Source organism: Petromyzon marinus, chromosome 20 (assembly GCF_048934315.1).
Source record: "Petromyzon marinus isolate PM22_M1 ecotype Great Lakes invasive population chromosome 20, UKy_Petmar_22M1.pri1.0, whole genome shotgun sequence".
NCBI lineage: Eukaryota > Metazoa > Chordata > Hyperoartia > Petromyzontiformes > Petromyzontidae > Petromyzon > Petromyzon marinus.
This window is the reverse complement of record NC_133686.1, coordinates 2,273,656-2,296,032: the sequence shown is the minus strand read 5'-3', so window position 1 is coordinate 2,296,032 and position 22,377 is coordinate 2,273,656. Positions and strand designations below refer to the sequence as shown.

Genomic DNA, 22,377 nt, shown 5'->3' with positions numbered 1-22,377 from the left:
CACAGAAAACAACAACACGGCACATAATACGCAAGATTTTTATTTCCAAAGATTTTCATAATTATAAATTCTTCCGAAGTTGTTTAATAACCCAACGGCAATGACAATCTACATCCTTCGCTGGTTTTCAGTAAATCGACTCCACGAAGCTGCCTCAAGGCTGCGGATGCCCAGAGGTCCATGTGGCAACCAAACGATGAATGCGAGAGATTCGCCACTCTCAACGCTCACCAAAACCATCGCAACCCAGCATAAACATTTTTTAAACAAAACAATTTCTTTTTGCCAACGCGAAGGATTTGGAATCTATTTAGTCGCAAGAATCTGTAAAACATAAAAAAAATTACTGATAAGCGTGTAACTGAAAGCAGATTCCTCTTTTGGCAATCCATTGGTCAAGCCTTCCGGATTGACCAATGTCAAGTTTTTTTTATATGCAAGCAAATCAGGAACCGGTTTTGACTTTGCCAGTTTCATCAACAGGTCAGGCCCTGCTTGACGACCTGCTGCTGGGGGTGCCAGACTTTACGGGGGAGAAGGGTCACGACGGAGGAGCATAAAAACACAAAACTGATGTGCAAATATTTTTCTGCACACGTCGCCATTTCACACGGACTTCAGCAAGTGCTACAGCAAAGTGGTGTGGGACGCGTAAAAAATGGAAAATTATCGATTCCTCCCACACGTACGGTTCCATGCATGCACCGTGGCGATTCACACGAATTAATATTAACAAACAATTCCATTAAACGATCACCAACATCGCAAGCGCACACCCATGTGGCGGAACGGGGGGGGGGGGGGCGATGGGTCTCTTTCGCCGCGACGTGACAAGGTGCCAAAATCACCGGTCTCAGAAATAACTTTGCCTATTTTTCCTTTGGAAATAAAACACCACAATCTGGTGTGGGCCGCCGACAGCTGCGTCTCGTCGCCAAACTACAACACGAAGCGTCAATATCCCGATAGCAAAAAACGTGAATCATTTATGACTGCGTAGGTTTTTTCAACGCCGTGTAATTCGGCAGGATGTCCAATGTTTCGCCGCACGTGCAGCATTTTCAGCATAGCCTAACCCCCCACCATCTCAAACTCGTGAAAGCCACTACGCTCAAAACGTGACAGCGGATAGCCAGATACGCAGCTCATGGTCGTTTAAATGATCATCAGCCACGATCTGTTCACTGCTCGATGAATCCCTCCAAAAGAGTCACCGTGTCCCTATTATATCAAAATGCAGCGATACATCTGGCTCCATCTTCTCAGCTCAGGCGGTGTTCCTTCCTCCGCCTAACAAACCATCGCACGTCTCGACTATCGGCCACTGCCACTGTCAGCATCATCACCACCCCCCTTCTAGCCATGTATCCCACCTACGCTCACTTTAACTCATCTTGACAGTCAATGGTTGTCTCTCTAACTTGAGTGTATTCTCAAATCCCACAAGTTTTACACACATATCCTGGCGTGCGCCTGACCATATTTATATCAGTGGCCCATTTCAGCTTGGTTATATACAATATTTACAAAAAACTTTTCCGAGCCCCTCAAACGGATAAATGTCAACCAGTGGACGGAAGGCGAGACAGCTCAAAACCAGCGCAGGTTCCGTCTCGCTCTACTTCAGTGATGGTGCAGCGTGCTACGCTGCTGCACTCAGAAAAAAGGACTTGGAACGATTTCTCGTCACTCAATCATCGAGGAGTAACCGTGCCTCGCAATGAGCCACACGGATAAGAACCGAATGATTCTCACCGCTTTACAACTTAGGTTGAGTGTGTGAAAGTGTCAGCTCGGTCGGTAACTCGAGATGGGTGGGTGGGAGGGTATGATAAAACTTGTACAGATGATCAAATATTCATGATTTTTTTCATAACATGTTGTGTTCCAATTGGGAAGTTAGTCTCGAGAAAATTGGCCAAATTCATAATCAGAACCGTTATTTAGGCTGGATGGATCCGATAAGCTATACAAGCTTTCTTTCACAGATGTCCAGCAGATTGGTTGGAGGGTTACCCAAAATTTGGCGATACAACACAGAAACGTTTAAAGGATTCGCCCCGTGCAGATGTCGCCGTCTCATTCCATCACAGTCATACTGGCCTCCTGGAATTAATCCTGGTTTCCTAGATTTTTTTTCCCCGAAGTTGCTTGATGTAGTTTCAAGTGAAACTTTCATGGAGACATATTTGCCTGTGAGAATGGTAGGCTCAAATACATCTAATTCAGTGTCGGTTAGGTGGAGGGTATTAATGACACAAATTTGGGCAGATCATTACGTGAGCCTAACCAATTAATCCATTAAAAATCGTATTGTCTGTGAATTCTGCGAGTTAAGTTAGATGCCACGTGACGTTTTTCTTCGCGGCTCGGAGGGTGACTTCAATATTCACCAATCAAAAGCTTCCCCCGACAAACGTTCATTGAGGAGCATCACAGAATGCACGGGTACTCATGAAAGTGTCTTCCGCGTTTGGGTTTCCTCTTGCGTGAAGGATGTTTACTTTACACCGGGGCATGTGCAGGGGGTGAAAACAAAAATCCAGAGCAACAAAGATTGTGGCGATGTGTCCTTCTCCTTCCCCGACGCCAGCACCCAGACGTCCAAAGCATCTTCTTCTCACGACACCAACGGCCAAACCACGGGTCAGCATCGCTGGTAACCGCACACGCACTGCCACAACGGTGCGATGTCCCGGTAAAATGCAGCAGCCCAGGAAGCCTCCTCTCCCTCCTCTCAGCGCCCGCCGTTTCCCGAAAACGGCGACTTTGCTTCTCCCTTCCACGGCACCTCTGGCCCACGCCAATTGCCGTCGGCGACGCTCTGGTTGTCCCCAGAACCGCCTGGAGGGTTCTGTATTCGCGAGTATGGTCCCAAGGATGGCCTCATCACCGGCTGCCCAACCGGCATCAGTGGTATGATCCTCACGGGCGGTTTGGCTGGAGCTTCGGGTTTGCCCTGCGGGTGCTGCTGCTTCAGGGACATTACTGAAACTCGGTTGTAAGGTTGGGACGTTGCAGAGGTCGTTGCTGGGGTCGTTGCCGGAGTCGGGGCCGGAGCCGGATTCACCGTTTGTTTTGGAGCCGAGGTCGACGGGGCTTGAGTCAAATTCATTGGAGAAACTGCTGGAGTCACTTGCCATTCTAAAGTAGAAGGGACGACCACCTTGGCACCTCCGATGTTGAAGAGCTTGTGGATTTTAGCCTGCAGCTCCTGCTGCTGTTGTTGAGCCAGAAGCTTTTTTTCTCGTTCCTCTTGCTGTTGCTGCTGACGTTGCTTCAGAATCTGTATCAATGAAATTTTCTGCTGCTGCTGCTGTTGCTCTTGTTGCTGCTGCTGTTGCTGCTCTTGTTGCTGCTGCTGTAGCTGCTGCTCTTGTTGCTGCTGCTGTTGCTGCTGTTGCTGCTGTTGTTGCAGGGACGGCTGGCTCGGCTGCATCGGTTGCTCCTGTTGCTGCTTCACGAGTAACAGCTGTTGAGACAGCAGTTGCAGCTTCTGAAGCTCTGACAGGTCCGACTGCTGGTGCTGTTGCTGCTGTTGCTGCTGTTGCTGCTGGGGGTCTATGCGCTGTTGAAATTCAGGCTGGCTCGCGGCGGAAGGCAAAGAGGAGGGGCTAGCCGTGGCTACCGCCGCCACTGACGTGGGTCGAAGAGCCACAGGAATTTGGGGAGACAGCACAACGCCTGGTTTGGAGAAAACAAAACAGTCAATAACAATTACGGGCATTCCAGAGCTTTAATATCGACAGCAGTGATAATTGTACGTGTCGTGGTATTGATTTTATTTAGCACGAAGTAGGCTAGAAACCCTCTTAAGGGGGGGGGGGGGGGGAGTTCTCTCGAAAGCTTGCCACTCGAGACCGGCAGTCATAACGGAATGATTTAGAAATTAGGTACAGGGTTACCCCTTGATTTACGTACATTCTGTTGATGTAATTTTGCGTTGATGCACATTTACAAATTATGCACACTTTTGAATTAACGAAATCGAATTTCGGCGTGAACGAAATTTCACACGGCATGCACCATGAGATCATTAAACAAGAGCCACCCGTGTCATGGTAGCCATACAGTGCAACAGTAACGGCCTCCACTTCACCTTTCCAATAATTTCCACCGTGCAGCAGATATCGTGCCAAGTTCCCTAACAAGGTTAACTATTTCTGTTTTTACGAATGCGTTCTTTATTTTTGTATTGTACACTGCGTAAGTTACCGAGCTTACACATTTGCTCAGGCGTTACAAAGTTACACAACGGTGCTTTAGCAAGCCTGTTTTTAAATGTATTAGTCAAGTGCCTGTGATTCGGATCCGCATGTCACAGCGCCTAACGTGCACGGATTGACAACTTCCCCTCGATGGGCACGTGCCACCCGTGACGATTTACATTTTGATTTGATAAAAGACGAGAAGCAAAAGCTGAAAAGTCCACAGCTGAGACGCATACCACTTGGCATCCCACTGAGACAGAGGAGGAGGAACGCACGGATCAGGTAACGAGTGCAAATCGCAGACATCGTGTTCACTGTTAGGGAATACCGAGTTGGTCTGAGCAAGGACACATCGTGCCTGGAGAGGATGATGAAAAGGCTGATGGATGAGACTGGTGACAGAAGGGCAGCCAAAGGAGCGATCGTGCCCAAGAGGACGGGATGGAGAGATGAGGCCAGCTCAGGTGCAGGAGTGAGATGGATTATGGCAGCGCTAAAATTCACCTAATTATGACAAACAGCAACATTTTTACATCGAGGGATTTTTTGTTGTTGCAGTCAGCAGTGGCTGGCCTGAGACCTTTTAACGCGCTTAATTTGAGAACCCGCCTTAATCTGTGCCAGTCTGTGGGTTTCTAAACAAGTCTGTGGGTCTGGGAGTCTATTGGGTGCCTATGCGAGTCTATGGATCTGCTATGAAAGTCGATGGGGCTCTTTTTGAGTCTTTGCTGAGCAGGGCCGAAACCATGAACACACTCACTTGAGAATCCAGTTTAACCCTGGGCAGCCGATACCTGGATTTAAACCCAGCACCTTCGTGCTACTGGTTCGGCATCTCCGACATCTCAACCAATCAGCCACATCTTCTTTAGGTTTATGCGATGGCCGAGAGGCTAATTATTGTTATGTTTGGAAAGTATATTTGTTATAGCCATCTAAAGATATCTCCTTACGTAAACTACAAGATCCCTACAACCGATATCTTGGAATGGACTACAGTTTAGTCATCGCCCAAAGATGTATAGTTTTGTTGGGCAAAATGTCAGAAACTTTATTTATTTAAGAAATAGTTTATTTTATACATTAAGCTACATACCAGGTGATGTTAGCATGTGAGTTAATAGGCGTATGTGTGGGTGTAAGCATGTGTGCAAGAACAGACATAGGTGAAATCTTGCCTAGGTACAAATGCTCAATTCAATGTACATGGCATACAGTGTGCACAATCATAACTATTGTAGCATGCATCAATATGCAGAACACTTGCGAACAACAATTGCCCCATCAGTATGTTAATGTTATGTGGGGGGGATCTTTCTCTTTCTTACATATCAATATACATACATTTGTATGTGTGTGTATACGTGTGTGCGCACACACGTATACACACACATACAAATTAATGTATACTCAAGGTGCACATGGCTTGGCACAAGCGTCGTGGTGACGTCACCGCCACTTAGTGGCGAATGGCAGTTGTTGTTGTGTGCACACTTTCTTCGTAAGGATATTCTTGGGCATATCTCACATTGTCATTATATACAGAGGATACGTACATCCAAAGGTTGTCACATCTACGAACATCACAAGATCTGTTCTGTATAACATCTGCACCGTTGCAGGACGCCCATGAAATAGCATCTCTTTGGGCCATTCCCAACTAAAACAAATACAATACCTACCTATCTATACATGTTTGAACTCATTCTTCTGCCTTAAACAGCCTGGTTTCCCAGCGTGTTCATTTGCTTTAACAAAATAACGCAATGTGGATTTATACAGATGTTGTAGATATATTTAGTTGAGAGAGGAAGACGCTCAGTCAAAGGCGGAGGGAACGAATGAAGCTCTCGAGCCTGGACTCGGATTGTGGGGGAATTTGAAGAAAATGAGTGACGAATCATAGAGGAAAAGCTGAGCAGGGGCTTGGACAGAAAGTCTTGGTTACTGGAGCGGATAGTATATGGAATAGAGCAGAGTGAGATGAGAGGGAGAGATATGATAGTGCAGGGAGAGGAGTAGAGTGAGATGAGAGGGGAAAGGTAGGAGAGTGCGTCTGGGGAGTAAAGTGAGATGAGAGGGAGAAGTAAGAGAGGGCATGGTGGAGAGGGGAGTGATATGAGAGGGGAGGCAGAAGAGTGTGTGTAGGGGGAGTAGAGTGAGATGAGAGGGAGAAGTAGGAGAGGGAGTGGAGTAGGCTGATTTGAGAGGGGAAGGATTGGCAGTGTGGGTCTATGGAGCATCTCGAAGTCAGTGAATGTCATCTTGAAATTGATCTGGGATTGGACTGTGAGCAAGTGGAGAGACTTGGGTACTGGGGTGTTGTAGTCTGAGTGGCAGCCTAAGGATGGCACACGTGAGAGGGGACATCCACTGCGAGAATTGGACAAATAATGCAATCAGCTCGTGTGCAGGTGTGAGATCGTTACATCGCAGAACCGTATGTGCTGGAAATGTCACGGGTAGGCTTTCGTTCATCCAGCAGTGGATATACCAGAATAGGTGATCATGATGTGGTTGGGTTTGTCAAAATGAACGGTTGAGCGAGTGGAAAAAGGAACGGACAACCGCAAATGAAGGCAGTCTCTGATCACATGACCTCATCTCATTATAGCCTTCACAGACTATTGGGGCAAGTGCTGTTAGCGAGTACCGATGAAGGCCAGCATTGCACAAGAGGGGGTGGGTGGCCAGCACCATGCCTGACCACCTTTGTCACACTGCACCAAATAGATTTGAAGTTTTCGTGACTGCAGGGATCCATACTCTTTCGTTCTTTCGGTAAAGTCACGTAGGTAGGAAAATAAAATAAATAAAATCACGACGTTTTGCTGTGGTTGTCACACCTGATGACGAATGCTTGTGTTGCACCCGAAACGTCGTGAATTAATTTATTTTATACCCGCATGACTTTACCGAAAGAACCAAAGAGTACTGCACCACGTATTAATTTGAGGCTGAGTCGACCTAGGGGAGGCCGAAGGCCAGTTCAGATAATCGTCACTGGAGTTGGCCGTGAGTGGGAATCGAACTCGAGTCGCCTGGTTTCGTAGCGCAACGCGCTTATCGTGACACTACCGCTCCCCTCATATTACACACACACACAAAGCACACATGACAGCACGAGTTGTCAAACAGCGGCAAGCCTCCAGAAACATTTTTAGACTTATAGTTGTCGAAACGACAATGAGTTTTGACCTCTTCATCCTTTAAGCCACCCTGCGACAATATATCAGAGTGGCAGACAATCCTTCAAGACGCCGCACGGATCGCTTAAGCGCTTTAAGTGTTGCGGGGTGGGGAAATTCGGGTTCTGCGAACATTTGGCCAATGACCTTCTGAGACCCGAATATCAATCATAGAAGCGGCGCTCGCCGCAGTCCAGAGGGTTCCCGCAGGCACCCTTTAAATACGTTGGGACCGGCGAAGTGTTTGACAGCGATTTGTGCGAACTGACGGGGCGGATGGATCGCTGGGGGGTTTGCCTTCGCAAATTCGCCCACGGGAAGGAATCCGCCGGGCGGGCTTTAAACGCCACCGGATACGCGGCGTAGGAACACGTCCTAAAACAAGCGCGGTGCTGAGGAATCCATCAATCTTACTTTGAAGGGACGGAGGGAGGGAAAGCGAACGGAGAGAGAATGAGTACGGTTTGGAAGCTGAATTCCAACAGCAAAAAGGCACTGCGCTTAGGAAAACAAATGGCCAGATGGCCACTTGACACCCGGCTCCCCGCTTTTCTCAACGTCACGTCTGGGATGAGAACTTGGCACCGAGTCAAACGGACAGTGGGCAGGATTTATTTTGGTCGTATTTTGATACATATTTTTTTTTATAATAAAAATCCCCCCAATTTTATTCTAATGCCACGTGACAAACTGCCATCATCTCACGAGACGAAGAAGAGCTTTCACCTGGCTATCAGTGCACCACCTTTTGTTGTAGACACAGCATGGGATAGATCAGTTTGTCAGGCCGTATTTAACACGACGGGGTTTTTACAACCGCTATCATCAGCAAGCGACACGGCCGAGATCTGAGAAACTGGTTTTAATTGCGGGCGGTAATTGAATCCTCGATTCGTAAACCCAGGATTTCAGCGGTGCCGACTTAAAAACACTCCGACCTCTCGAGCCATCAAGGCCTCTTGGCATGTGGTTTTAATGATCGAAGGTATGCAAAGGGCATAGGCAAAAATGAGAAACTCGACCACGAAGCAAGCAGCAGTCGTGTTCACGCGACCGAACGTGAAACGGCTGTTGTTTTTTTTTAATCTCTTGAAAACTTTATTCAAATATGGAACGATTTCAAGTGAGCGCGCGCGTTCAATTTGAAATAAAACCGAGACGCTTTGTCCGTTGTTAAAGGCTAAAAGAAAAATCCACGTTATTTTCTTGAAAGGGTTTTAAATTGAACGAAGAATGTGACATCGGTTATGGTGACATATGCACCCATTCCAATGTCTCACGTCCACTGACAATGAGCGAACGTGGGCCCCAAGATTATTTATATAGCGTACTTGAAAAATAATTACACTTGACGTGATTTTATACGCAGTTATTTTTTGGCGCAAATGTTAAATTATTTAAACGTCATTTTTTACATAGTGTAAACAGACCATTATCCTGAAAATTATCATCTACATGTTACATTTCATCACAATGAGCATCATCATAGTACACGCCACACTGGCACATTTAAAAAAAAAGATTAACACCAAACATAGCATGTGTTTTCGAGAGAAATTGAGAGGTTACATTTTAGACACACTTACACGCATTGGACCAAACCCATATGGTTTGCCTTTTCAGACAAATGTGTAACTATTATATTTAGCCTTGTAACGAGGGCGGACAGCACAGACGTTGATGCATAGTAGTGTACAACAATGGATTTTGATGCACTACCCTTCCCTGACAAGGTCACCCTGTGTGGCTATCAAACAGGACAATGAGAAGTCGCGTTTGGATTCAAGTAGTAATCTCAATGTATGTCAGGATTCTGTGCATCGTCTCAAGTGCCACGCCGGGAGATTGAAAGGCCGCCACCTCTGCAATGCAAGCCCAGTGGTGCTAACCGTTACACCGCGGCAGTTTCAAAGCCAAGGCGTGCATTATTATCGAGGCACATTTGTTTGCATGTTTTACAACAAGCATGTGTGGTTAAATGCAGACTTGATGCATTGAAATAGGTGTCTATTTGGTGTTTGAACATCTTAACACCTCCTGTATTACTGGCAGAAAGGGTAAAACCTTTTCTCTTTTCGTCATCTTGACACCAGGCAAAAAGGGTTCCATAGATGGCGTCCCCTTTTAATGGTAGTCACGATCCACTTAATAAAAAGATCACTAACCTCATTCATCGTTAACGGTGAAGGAGAGAGGCAAGGTTGCTGGGGCGACTTCAATTCACACAGAAACCATCTCCCACGAGCGTAAGGAGGTGGCTGCACGACGTCTCAACTACCGCGCGCCGCCCAGCGCAATCGAGCGGGCGGGCGGGCGGGTGGGAGACTTAAAAACCCTGCAATATGTTAACCATCGCGATAGCAGCCAAGCCCTGCGACGCAATTTTCGTTCAGTGGCCACAATCGTGACCCATGCCTCGCCAACCGTCGTCGCTGGCTCGCCGACTGTGGTTTACCGCGCCTCTGAATCATTCTCCCTCTCTCTTGCGATCAAGCGAAGACTGCACGCATTACAAATTCTAATTGTCGTTCAAGAACCCAGATTCCGAAGTGGGGGGGGGGAACAGCAAATAGTGTGGAACCAAACTTGTAGCGATGCACCCTCAAAATGAGGGACCGTCCAGTGCGGTCTGAGCTCACTGCCCGACCGCGGTAGGGGTAACAATCAGAAGCAGTATATTTATGGGGGAGGGGGGTGGGAGAGGGGGGAACAAATTCAAAAGAATCATTGTTGTTATTATAATTGTCATCATCATTGTCGTGCACACAATCCCCATCACATCCACCCACCCCACCCACCTTGACAAGAAGCCAGCGCCCACCTTACCTTCTGCAGGAAGAACGGCGCCAGCAGCGCTACCACCAGCGAGCTCGCCATTGCCAATGCCGCCACCTCCATCGAGGTTCATCAGGGCCTCCTTGCGCCGTTGCAGATAGCGGACCACTTGGTCGATCTCCTCGGCCGCCAAGTGGCGGCTGTCCACCAGCAGGTAGAGCAAGGCCGCGATGGAGGCCGGCGGGATCAGGCTGTCCTCGTAGGCGCGACGGAGGGCCATCTCGCGCGCCAGAGACTTCTCCGCCGCTTCGGTCGCCCCCCTCGAGGCCTCCGTGTGCTCCGACTCGCGCCGGGCCGCCACGTACTGCTCGTACCGCTCGCCGATGAGTTCGATGGCAGCGTACTCCTTCATGTTGCGGTGCTCTGTGGGTTTTGCGACGGTGGGAACCGGGCGGGGGGGGAGCGGGGGGACGGCGGGAGCAGGAGGGCGTGGGTTGCTATTTTCAAATCAAAACAAACAAATTGTGCGGGTAAAACTAAACCTATTATTTATTTTACCAGGTAAGGCCCACTGAGATACGTAGCTCAGAAATACCTCAATTAAATGGCTTATCACGTGGACATTCATAGCAGCCAAATACTCTAAACGCATGATGTTCATTCTAAATGGAGAGAGAAAAAACAGAGGACCGAGAGAAAAATTCAGGTGACCACAGGGAGAGACATGCAAACTCCAAATATACAACAGGCGTCAGGGTCAGGATCGAACCGACACAACCTCCTGTATACCGTGGTGCCCTACATTTCCCCTCTTCCACTGCAACTTCCCCACAGCTTCCCTTTTCCCTCAACAACAACCGAGCGAGCACCTTGCTTGCGGCCGTGCAGGATGATGACGGTGCATGACTTGTAGAGCTCGTGCTGCTGGGAGACGGTGATGATGAACGGCGTGCCGCTCTTGCGAACGTCCTCCATGGCCTCCACCAGTGACTTTTCCGTCTTCAGGAAGATGAGGTCAACAGAGAGGCCCAGCCCCTGGACTTGGCAGCCCAGACTCTCTGCATATGCCCTGTGAGAGCGTGTGCGTGCACGTGTATCATTATCAAACACATGGGTGTGACAAACGCACCACCCTGCCGCCTTGCGCATTCAGCTCATGCCCGAAGTGGTTCGACTCCCGAGACGTTTCTTCTTGAGCTTCCACATGACAGGGCCCACAATCTAGGAAAACGCTGAAGGGACCCCCCTGCCAACACCCCCTGCAGTGTAAAAGAGGCTCCTCTCCATAACCAAGGCTCCCAGAAGCATGATGTGGCAGCAAGCGACCATTGACTGCACTGCACTGATGAGTCCTCGTGAGGTTGAGAGCGGTATGCAGGTTTGTATTCACACCTCCGATCCGCACCTCCGATTAGCACGGTTGACTAGGCAGAGTGCGAAAAAAGTTCAACAAACATACAGGACATCTAATGAAAGCGAACTGGGACCGCCCCCTGGCTCCCCAGCCCCTCGAGAAAGGAGGCAAGGCGCCGGTGGCGTACTTGAGCGTCTTGTTGGTGACGACGACCACGCAATCGACGGGACGCTCGCGCTCTAGCTTGAACTGCAGCTCGTCGTAGAAACACGAGAAGAGCTCCTGCCTCCTCCGCTTCTCCTTCGTCAGCGCGTCCTCTGCACGGCGCAGGCAAAAACAAAAGGCGCAGCGGGTCCCTTTTCAACGAGCTCAAAATGGTAGTAGGAGACTATGTTCCTGAACAAGTTTCTGCGTCTAAGGAAGCGAAAAACGCATCGAGCGGAAAAAACTAATTCCCCGTTTGTAATGCGGCAGTAAAGTTTGGCGAGACGCGGTGTACGCACACACAGCGCAGTAAGATGGCGGGACGAATAAGCGAGAGTACGCGACCTCCGCGTTGGCGCATCATTCCGCGTACTGTGTCATACCACTCAGCCACAAAGCTCGGCCGCAGAGCTCGAGAAAGTAGTTCGCCGTCGACCGCTCAGGTACTGCATTACTGCGAAAACCCGCCATGTGAACACCGCGCGTTAAGCGGGTTGCACAGAGAAACATTTCAAATATGTTGTAGTTTTTACATTTAAATGTGTTCGTTTCGTAGGAATTCTCTTCTGGTTCTGTAAGGGGCTTTGCCTTTAACTCAAAAGCTACTATCGAGTAACTGTTCATTTGCCGATTTTAAAACTGATAATCAAAACACGTTATTTAAGTATTAATTATTGTCAGGCCCCATGGTGTTGAGGGCAATCTCCAACCATTACTAACTCTCACCTCTTTGGCCTCTCTATTTGTGTATAATGAAAAAGGGCCAATGCCCCTAACATCTATTACATATTTTTTTAAAGGTTACGGTGTTATTAACGAATGTGTTGAGTTTTTCGTTGTTAACTGTGCTCATGCACCACTGCCTAAGCATCAGCACACTGGACTTGCACACTAAACTTAAACTATTTTGATTTTACCAGGTAAAGCCAACTGAGTTATATAGCTCTTTTTCAGAAGCGACCTGGCCACAAATGATATTTCAACAAAGTGGCTTACCATGTGGAAATTTATAGCGGCCAAATACTCAAAATGCATGAGGAAAACATGAAAACTCCAAATATACAGGCGTTAGGGTCAGGATCGAATCCACGAAATCCTTGCATACCAGGTGAGGGAGTTATCTCACCACATATACATATAGTACCCATGACATCGGGTCGCTAATGGGTGCTATATGTATATGTTCACATATATCCAGATGGTATTACGTAGATTGTCAGCAAACATAATTATCTATGGAAGCCCACATTCAGCTTTCCATAAGTGGAATTCAAAGTCCAGGCTCAAGATCTTCCTCCTCTCATTTACCTGACCCAACTGCCTCTTTATAAAACCAAGATGCCCACCGTTTCTGTAAGGCATCTTGACATGCAGTCACATTTAATTGCGATGTAAATCCACGTTCTACTACATAACCATCTCTCTCTCTGCGACACGTCTTCATTCGCACATCTCTCGCATTCTACCTCATTCTCTGCTCTAAAAAAACACACGCACGAACACACCCAAAGAATATGAATTCCTGCAGTCACGAAAGCTTTAAGTCAAGATTTACACTTCTTCAAATTACCTAGATACACGTTCCCCATATTTGTACAACGCACTGAGATGCGGTCACAATAAGTGGCATTACAAAATACAAATCTCGTATCACACTGTACATTGCAATTTATATCGCTCTCTCGAAAATAAGAGTTGAAAGTTTTTGTGTATGAGCTCCTCTGTATGCCCATAGCGGTGATGGCACTATGATGATCCAGTATGATCCAATATCAACCAAACGGCAATATAAAGGTCAGCACATTCAGAATCCAAATATGTATTTATTCTGGAGGAATCTGATGTCAAGTAGAGGCAGGTAAGAACATTCTATTAGTTTGAACAATCGCCCTTCATTATAGCACGTAAATGTACAAGTACATAAACGTGCTATGATGGATCCTTTCCCGAAACGTTCCCTGTGATATTTTGCTCCTTTTAAGCGCCACAGTTTTAGCAACGAAACGAGTTGAGTTTTTTGTTGTAATTGCTACGTGTGATTGTGCAACAGTGCCAACGTAGCATCACCAAACAATCTGCAGTATAAATGTGGGTATGTTACAACTATGAACCTACTGTATTGGGAAACTGGCAAAATTGCTAACAATACAATCGGTTACCCCAAATCGCAAGAGATACAAACCAAAGCACACAGCAATGTTTGCATATACACAAACACATTCTGCCGAGACAGCTACCACCAGTCTGCTTCGTACTGATAAGTAAACATTGCACAATCCGTGCATATTTATTTACGTTTTTTTTTTATAAGATGCAGCAGGCCTAACAAAGCACTTCAGAGCACCATACGCAGGAAATCTGTAAGGTTTTAGTTTCTTTCTAAATGGGAGAATCTCGGCGGTCAGACCGCAGTTCTTCAGGCAGAGCGTTCCAGATCTGAGGGCCAAGAACCAAAAAAATAAATGCTCCTGATTTTTCCTAACTTTTTTTTCGTCAACTGATTCTTGGATTAGGCCACATCATGACTTGGCCGAAATGCTGTGTCGTTAAAACCTTCGACCAACCGACACGGCCAAGCAACATTAAATCGCCACGTGTAAAAAGCCTTGAAAACGTGAAAAACAATTACATTGACATCGATTGCAAATCGGACCAAGTGCTTTGAAGTGGATATTGATCCCAAGAAGTATTCCAACATTGTCCTCAACATCCCTCGTGTTTATAGTCAGGGCTATGCATCAGCCTGGCTTTTGTCTGGTTTGGCACACCACACCCAGTGTACTGTGGCTGCGTGGCTACGAATCACGCGCCACCGCAAAACACCAAGCGAGAAATCAAGCGCCGTGCGTGGTCATCGTTGGACGCCGGATTTCAGACACAGAGGGGTCACTCACTCAGCTCTCGGGAGTCTTCGTATCGCTCGAACAGAGGGTCGCCACGGCTCTTAAAGTACCCATCGTAAGAAGGGAGTTCGCTCCTCTCAGCTCTCCTGCAATCGCAAGAAAAAATTAAGAGCCAAACACTCACGATGGCCAGAACGCCTTGGTGAAAAATCTGCAGGATTTTATGCACTTATGCAATGTGTACTTATGTATTTTAATTATTTGTATTCATTCTCAGTGACTTGCTTACCTTCTCTCTCATTTTCACTATCGTTGATTGTATTGTTTGCTATTGTAACTCGCTGACCCCGTGCCCCTACTGGACATCTGTGAAAAAGAGCTTCGTAGCTCATCGGATTCCTCATCTCCAGTCTAAATAAAGATTCTGAATTACCCCACCACACACGACCTGCCGGCGATTTGGTTACAAACAAGAGGTGTATCCGCATAACTGAATTCTTCCTAACTTGGTAATAACAGGATAAAATGCAAAACGATCGTGTTGTTCTGCAACTTAAGCAAAGGGCCACACTTTCGATAACTCGTAAAATTAACGAAAATATTTTTTTTAATACCTCTGAACATGACCGCACAAACTTACGAAAACCAGCACGAGCCAGGGGTACAGTGCAAGCGAGCAATTATTTATACAGCTCCCAAGGGGTCCATTTGTGGCGTAATGGCTGTTAATAAACGGAAATAGCGAGTCAACAGAATGCATGTTAATAACCTGCGCTTCACGCAAAGATTTTCCGAGCGCAGTTTGCAACGTGTTTAACAACTTAATAAAGGCTTCGCATACGACACCCATCCTTTACGCTCACCGCACCGTGCGCCAAAATGTGTGCAAGCACCAGCGACGTTGCCGCAGTCTGGCGATTCGAAGATATATCAGACAAAAGTAAACTTCCAGAATAATGTAATTCTAGATTTGAAGTTCTTGTGACTGCAAAAGAACCAAGAGTATAGAGTAAATATCGTCCGTTTCTCTTGTAAATATCGTCAGATTGTACTTGTTATTATTCTCGCTTGCTCGTCCATGAAAGAGCCTCGTTGAGTCTCAAAATTATTTCCCAGGACGGTACCTTGGCAAGGCGTTGCAGTACTGGAACATGTATTGCTCAGTATAATCTCAAGAGAAGAATGTGCAGAAAACAATGTTCAGCATTGGGTGATTCGTCAATACCGGTTATGTCATATGGTTTGCGTTTTCGCCGATAGGAGGAAATGTGAGAACCCAGAGGAAACCCGTGCAGAACAGGGGAGAGAACGTACAAACTCCAGCCCCGAGTCTGGATTCAAACCACAGCTACAAAGCATGAGTGTTACCAATATGCCCACACTACCAACCACAAGTATCACCCATTTTGCAAAACAGTCATAGTCATGATTAGAATTATTAATTGTATATTTATGAAAATTACTTCTCGAGATAAGAATTATAACATAAGCACAATGATGAAAATTCTCCAAACAAAACTGGTAAAACTTTGTGTTAATCAACAAGTAATGACGTTACATTCCGAATAAACATCGCTTCTCTTCAACAAATAACATGCATTGTTACAAGACCGGTGAGTCATTACACACCTATATTCAGAACTGATTGATATTTTAATTACGAAGCAGGTTTCCGTAGCCAACATTACAATTCACAATTGATATGTGGGTTATACCTGTGTTGTAAGACCTCCACCGCCCTCTAAAGCCAATCATAATTCAATTGATCAATAGAATTGTTTCGCCAGAAAATCACATGGCCAGCATCGCAAAACAATTGCAGATCACAATACTGCCTACAAAAAAAAACATCTGTTGTATTTCGGATTCATATAGTGCTATGTGCTTATCATGCTGTTTGTTGTCGACCGCTTTACATGTGCTTAGCAACTATGAGAAACAAAGCACCTGACATCTATGCGCCGATCATCCCCTCCTCCTCCGCTTCCTCGGCTGATGGAGCGCTGTGCGTCTGGTTGTCTGAGTTCCAACGTTTCTGGGATATTTACACCAGCAGAGGGTCCAGGCTCTCTCTCTTCCCATCGTGAGCATTGACTCCTGAGCAGAGATCACAATCGAAGTGGGGGGGGGGGGGGGGGGTATGGAGGGGGTTTCATTGTACACATGTTTGTATCGAGCAGACAAACCCATGCTGGAATGTGCAGAAAGAAGATACTGTGTTGCCTTCCTCTATTAGAATAATTTTTACAATACATTAGATATTGCACAGCGTATTCCATTGCATTTAATATACACTATATGCTATACGCACAATGCATTTGATTGCATTAAATACACATTATGTACATATTCTTAGGAACTATGAGAAACAAAGCACCTGACATCTATGCGCCGGTCATCCCCTCCTCCTCCTCCGCTTCCTCGGCTGATGGAGCGTTGTGCGTCTGGTTGTCTGAGTTCCAAGGTTTCTGGGATTTTTACACCTGCAGAGGGGCCAGGCTCTCTCTCTTCCCATCGTGAGCCTTGACTCCTGAGCAGAGATCACAATCGAAGGGGGGGGGGGGTATGGAGGGGGTTTCATTGTACACGTTTGTATCGAGCAGACTAAAACCCATGCTTGAATTTGCAGAAAGAAGATACTGCGCTGCTTTCCTTGATCTATAACTATTTTTACTATACATTAGATATTGCAGTGTTTTCCATTGCTTTTAATATACACTATATACTACACACACAATGTATTTGATTGCATTTAATATACATTATATATTTCACAATGAATTATCTTGCATTTTACATTACACACTTCATAACATTCCAGTGCATTTTAACTATAAACCACATAGGGGTATTGCAGTGCACTTAATACACGAAGTCTATTACACACAGCTCACCTCACCCATACCCCAAGATCCCAGAATTACGTATTAATTGGGTTGTGCACCATGTGAAATTTTTCTTTCATCTTTGGCTAGTATTTTAAACCTTCCCGCTTGAATTCATGGTCCCTGTTAGTGGTTAAGGAGGGGCGGCATGTGCCTGATAGTATGTGTAACAAATACTTTCATTTTAACGTGGACAAATATGTGAAAGGGCCATATTGTCACCATATCTATTTGACTACTTATGTTCTCCACAAAAAAAACATGAACGGTTATTCTGTTTAGTTTCATGTCCAACTAGGGATCTATTTTCTAACATAAAGCGTCTTTTCCCACAAACATCTTGCAGTTGACCAGCATCGGTTCAAGCAAGCCGGACTGTTGATGACACTGAATATAGAGGTTAGCCCTGAGTTTGCTTGTGTTGTACCAATGCTGCTATGATTACACACTCCCAGAGGGCTGGATGGTTGATGTGCTGTGAAAAGACACCGTTTAATTTCTCATGCCAAGGGCTAGATATGCGAAAGGAGGTGTACCGCCTTGCTTATTTATGTTTCAACTACAGAAAACGGATCAGTCTTCAACAGTCAGACCGACGAACGCTACGATCCCATTCACGGTCTGAGAAATACATCATTTATTGAAAATATACACTGCCCAAAGACATTGTCATTCAGCAACCCATTATTTAACCCATGAGATCAAATAAACTCAATGAGCCACGTAGAACCACACTGCCTATTTTGCAAGGGCGACTTGGGTTACATTAACTCGTTTTGAAGGCACAGAATATTTTGAATGAAACAAATCTAGCCTAAATTTAACAATATGAAAAAAACCCATATTTAAATTAGGTCAGACGCCTGTCAGAAACTTGCTCACCGAATAAAGCCCATTGAGCTATGCAGCGCCCTTTTCATCGGCCAGCGGTAACAAAACTGTACAAAAATGACCAATCACACGTGCCTTTAAACCCAAAAAGTTAACCATAAAAATAATCTTGATTTGAAGCTTTCGTGACTGCAGGAATCCATACTCTTTTTGTTTTATGTTATTTCTCACTATGTGACTTTACCAAAATAACCAAAGAGTATACATAACAATAATCCTAAATAAAGGTGAACAGCACTTTATAACTTGAAATATACAAAGAATACCATTTTTGGGAGAAAAAAAGTGACTGGATTAGGCAAAGGAGAAAATTGTAGATGTAATAAAATATAAACTGGCTGAAGGCAGACAAACATAATTAAACAGTCTAATCAAAGCATTTACAAAGATATCATCATGAGTGTTCATATCCAAGGCCCCATCGCTTGTGTTTGTAAACTCTTACTTTGTTTGGTACTCGGCAGCATTCCTTGCCGATGCAAACGTAACATCTGCAAAACACAAGATATAAAATACGAATCATAAACACAGCTCCACATGCTGGCAAATTACATTAGTGTGTCTGAACTGTAGTGGGAGTGGTAAGGGAGCAATGAGTGGTTCCTCCGCTTAATTTATCCAAATTTCAGCTCTTAAAATTAAAACATCGCTTGGACTGTCATGCAACGAACATTGCTCTCATGCGGAATGTGTGGCAATGTGTTGTTCTCTACGGTTTAAACCGGAGGTCATTTGAAGGGGATATTAGAGCTAACTCTGATATCTGCTTCCATGCACTGCTTTGCAAGAGACCCGAAGTCAGTTTCTCCCATGATGAGATGTCAAAAGCACCATCGGGATAACATTGCGGTGGGGGGGGGGAAAGGTGAGAATGTTTTGAAGTGAGGGCGTACACGTACTGAGATATCTCCCACAAATTGTTTGCTTGTTTGCAGCCTTGACAGCGGCGTCCGCATCCCGTGTACGTTTGAACTGAATTAATAAGCGATCCTTGAAGACCTCCAGCACTGTCAACAACAACGACCACCACTGTCAGATATGGGGTGCCATGGTGGTGAGACGTTAACTCACCTGGTATGCAGGAGGTCGTGAGTTTGATCCCGACCCTGATGTCTGCTGTATATTTTGGAGTCTGCATGACCTCCACATTTAGAAACGTGCATTTAGAGTATTTGGCTGCTATAACTTTCCACACAATAAGCCACTCCGTTGAGCTATCCATTTGTGGCCTGAGCACTTCTGAAATAAGTAACATTTTTTTTTTACTTTTTTAAAAACACGATTTTATGAAATGTACTAGTAATGGAAGAACTCCACGAAGTGGCCCCGAAGCTTGCCATAACGTAAGGATCCGTGGCCAATTAAAGCCAACGTCAGTTGACAGTGGAAAATTAGACCCAAGCCGAAACATAACATATAAAAAAGAATGTTTTTTTTATTATGATAGAATATAGCATTGTCATCAGTATGACATAAGTATACCAAGTTTGCAGTCGATACCACATTGGGAAGTGTGTTAAAATTGAGTTACAAGATTTGAGGATACAACAATGACGACGACAACAACAACAACAACAGAGTGAGTTAAATGAAAGCGTGTAAAAAGAGCCACACAGCTCAGTGGGCCTTTACCTGCTAAAATTCAAAATCGTTTAAGTTAGCTTATGCTACTCACACTCGATCTTGCCGAAGCGGTCAAACGCCTTGCGCAAGCTCGTGGGAGAAATGTCCCTGATGTTCCGCACCCAGATGCTTCTCTTCACCACGTCGACGGCAACGGCGCCGTTGATGCCGCGTGCACCGCTGTCCTTTGAGCGGTCACGACGCCGGCGGCCGCACCGGCCACGTGAGCCGCTACGGCTGCGGCTACGGCTCGCCCGCAGGTCATCCTCGTCGAAGGGGGAGTACAACCGCTGCATGGTGGTGGACGCTAGCTGGGCCAAGTCCTTCCCCGGGTTCACCTCCTCGCCCGACTGGCAAGCGTAAACATCATTGCACGCAGACACAGGGTGCGCGTGTGACCTTTTTTTTTTTACGCACAGTACGTAGGCCAGCCGTACTAATCGAAGGTGCGGGGGAAGGAACTAACAAAATTAAACGTAAAAAAAAACAGGTTAAAAGAAATGGGTTTTCAATCTAGATTTACAAGGAGCAAAGCTCCAGTGGCTTTCTGAGCCGCGCAACGGGATTACGATCGCAATTCGTTTGCTCGATTAACCCCTCTGGAGCTAGGTAACGGATATGTCGTCACAATAAAGAGGGGAGCAAGGAAACTCAATCATCGGCTATCACCCGGTTACATGCAGGACAGCGATTGTCAATGGCCGGTGATGCATGTGTTACAGTACATTATACCGCATTATATAAATGAAACGTCACATGGTCAAATAAAGGGTGGGTCGTAAAATGCATTACACCTCAACAGTTGTCACTTGGGTCACAGTGAAATGCATCGCAATTGGCGGTGATGGATAGAGCGCGTCAAACATTTAGTCTACATATTCATATTCTTTGGGTCTTTCGGTAAAGCCACGTAGATAGAATTAAAAAAAAAAATTCGATCGCAACGCAAGCAATTGTCATGATGACGATTTCTTGCTTTGCGATCGAAACGTCGTGATATTTTTTTCATGTTTCGATCTACGTGGCTTTACCGAAAGACCCAAAGAATATGAATTCCTGCAGTTACGAAAGCTTTGAAGTCAAGATTTAGTCTACCTCTTGAATGAGCCGCGATAATGGTAAAAAAAGTTCATTTGACTTTGTTTAACCTGGTGAGAACTCATTAAAGTGGCAAGGGATAGCAACGTTTTGGTGTAGTTTTTTTTTTTTTGGGGGGGGGGGGTTGATGGGGGAATTGTTGGGTGGTTTTGTCAGATTTTGACCTTACGCCGCAGGCACGCGCGTGCAGTGGACCCACACTCCTGCGAAGGACGCCGCGGGACCTTTAACGTCCACCGTGCAGCGGACGCTTTGAGACCATTCCGCTTCTAACGCCCGCAGCGATAGTCAGGGGCGGCCGTCCGATTCCAACCGCGAACGTCTGCAACAAGATGGGACGAGACGTGATGGATTAACTCACGACCTCATTCAGTTTGGGCCTGTCCCGCTGTCACAAAGTCAGAGTAATCTCAACGGAGTCGTGGCTAAATGCAGTGCACGATACAGTATCCCGGTGCGGTTATGCCGGTTAAATAGAGGTAACGAAACGCAACGGGAGTCCCGCATCAGCGCTCGGTTAAACAAAGTGCGTTGCATCTCCGTGAACAAGAACGCGATGCATAAATTCGCCTCATTCACGATGAACAATATAGTCTTTCGGTAAAGCCGCGTAGATAGAAAAATAATTACAAGAAAATATCACGTACAAAAAGGGGGCATAACGCATTAATGATAGTAATAATAAGATTAATTGCGATGCCAAATGTCATCGCAAGTTGTAGCTAAGTGATGTACGGAGATAGTGCTCAGCCCTACCCGGCACAAGCCGCTCCGGGGCAAGAAAATAAAACTCCTTTTGATCCTCTTTACTGGGCGAAAAGATACAGAAAACAAAACATGTAAGATGAGATTCTATGCAAGTATGTATATAAAATAAAGGAAATCTAAAAGAGAGAACTGAAAGGGCATTAAAGGCCTCACAACTGTAGGCCTCAACAGAGCCTGTGAGATGGCGGCCGGCAATGCGTGTCACGTGACAGAGACGTGAGAGAGGGGCGGGCCTCTGGGTGATGGGGGCGGGGCGAGGGCAGGGGGCGGGGCGAGGGAGGAGGCGGGGGTCTTGTGTGAGGGGCGGGGCTGTGTGTCAGATTCGAAATCCGTATTTCAGTTTCAGTTTATTTATTTGGTATAGCTCTGTGAGCCATTCGGCTCTTGAATCGAGTGCAACCACAACAAACAAAAACACGAACAAGAAAACATGTTAAAGTTACTATGTGACTGTGCAAACAGAAAATCCATGAAAAAAAACAGCAAAATATTCGTGAAAAAGCACCGTACACCAACGCTGTGTGCAAAAATCCCGTA

The 22,377-nt window shown here is 46.0% G+C and overlaps 1 protein-coding gene across 4 annotated transcripts; it reads right to left on the bottom strand.

Moving 5' to 3' along the window:
* Positions 1–24: 24 nt before the first annotated feature.
* Positions 25–22,073, bottom strand: LOC116944240 (uncharacterized). Of its 4 annotated transcripts, none has more exons than XM_032957754.2 (12): positions 21,829–22,073; positions 21,237–21,394; positions 20,027–20,324; positions 19,251–19,358; positions 18,797–18,842; positions 16,953–17,105; positions 16,523–16,672; positions 14,627–14,721; positions 11,716–11,845; positions 11,044–11,243; positions 10,226–10,597; positions 25–3,684 (listed from the first exon to the last, which is right to left on the bottom strand). In XM_032957754.2, exons 3-12 carry the CDS (start codon positions 20,268–20,270, stop codon positions 2,738–2,740), a joined length of 2,445 nt encoding a protein of 814 aa, XP_032813645.1. In that variant the 5' UTR covers positions 20,271–20,324; positions 21,237–21,394; positions 21,829–22,073; the 3' UTR covers positions 25–2,737. The 4 variants fall into 4 exon arrangements, with proteins under 4 accessions (XP_032813645.1, XP_032813646.1, XP_032813647.1 ...); XM_032957755.2 differs by having other exon boundaries at positions 21,242–21,394; XM_032957756.2 differs by having other exon boundaries at positions 21,272–21,394.
* Between the last annotated feature and the right edge of the window lie 304 nt (positions 22,074–22,377).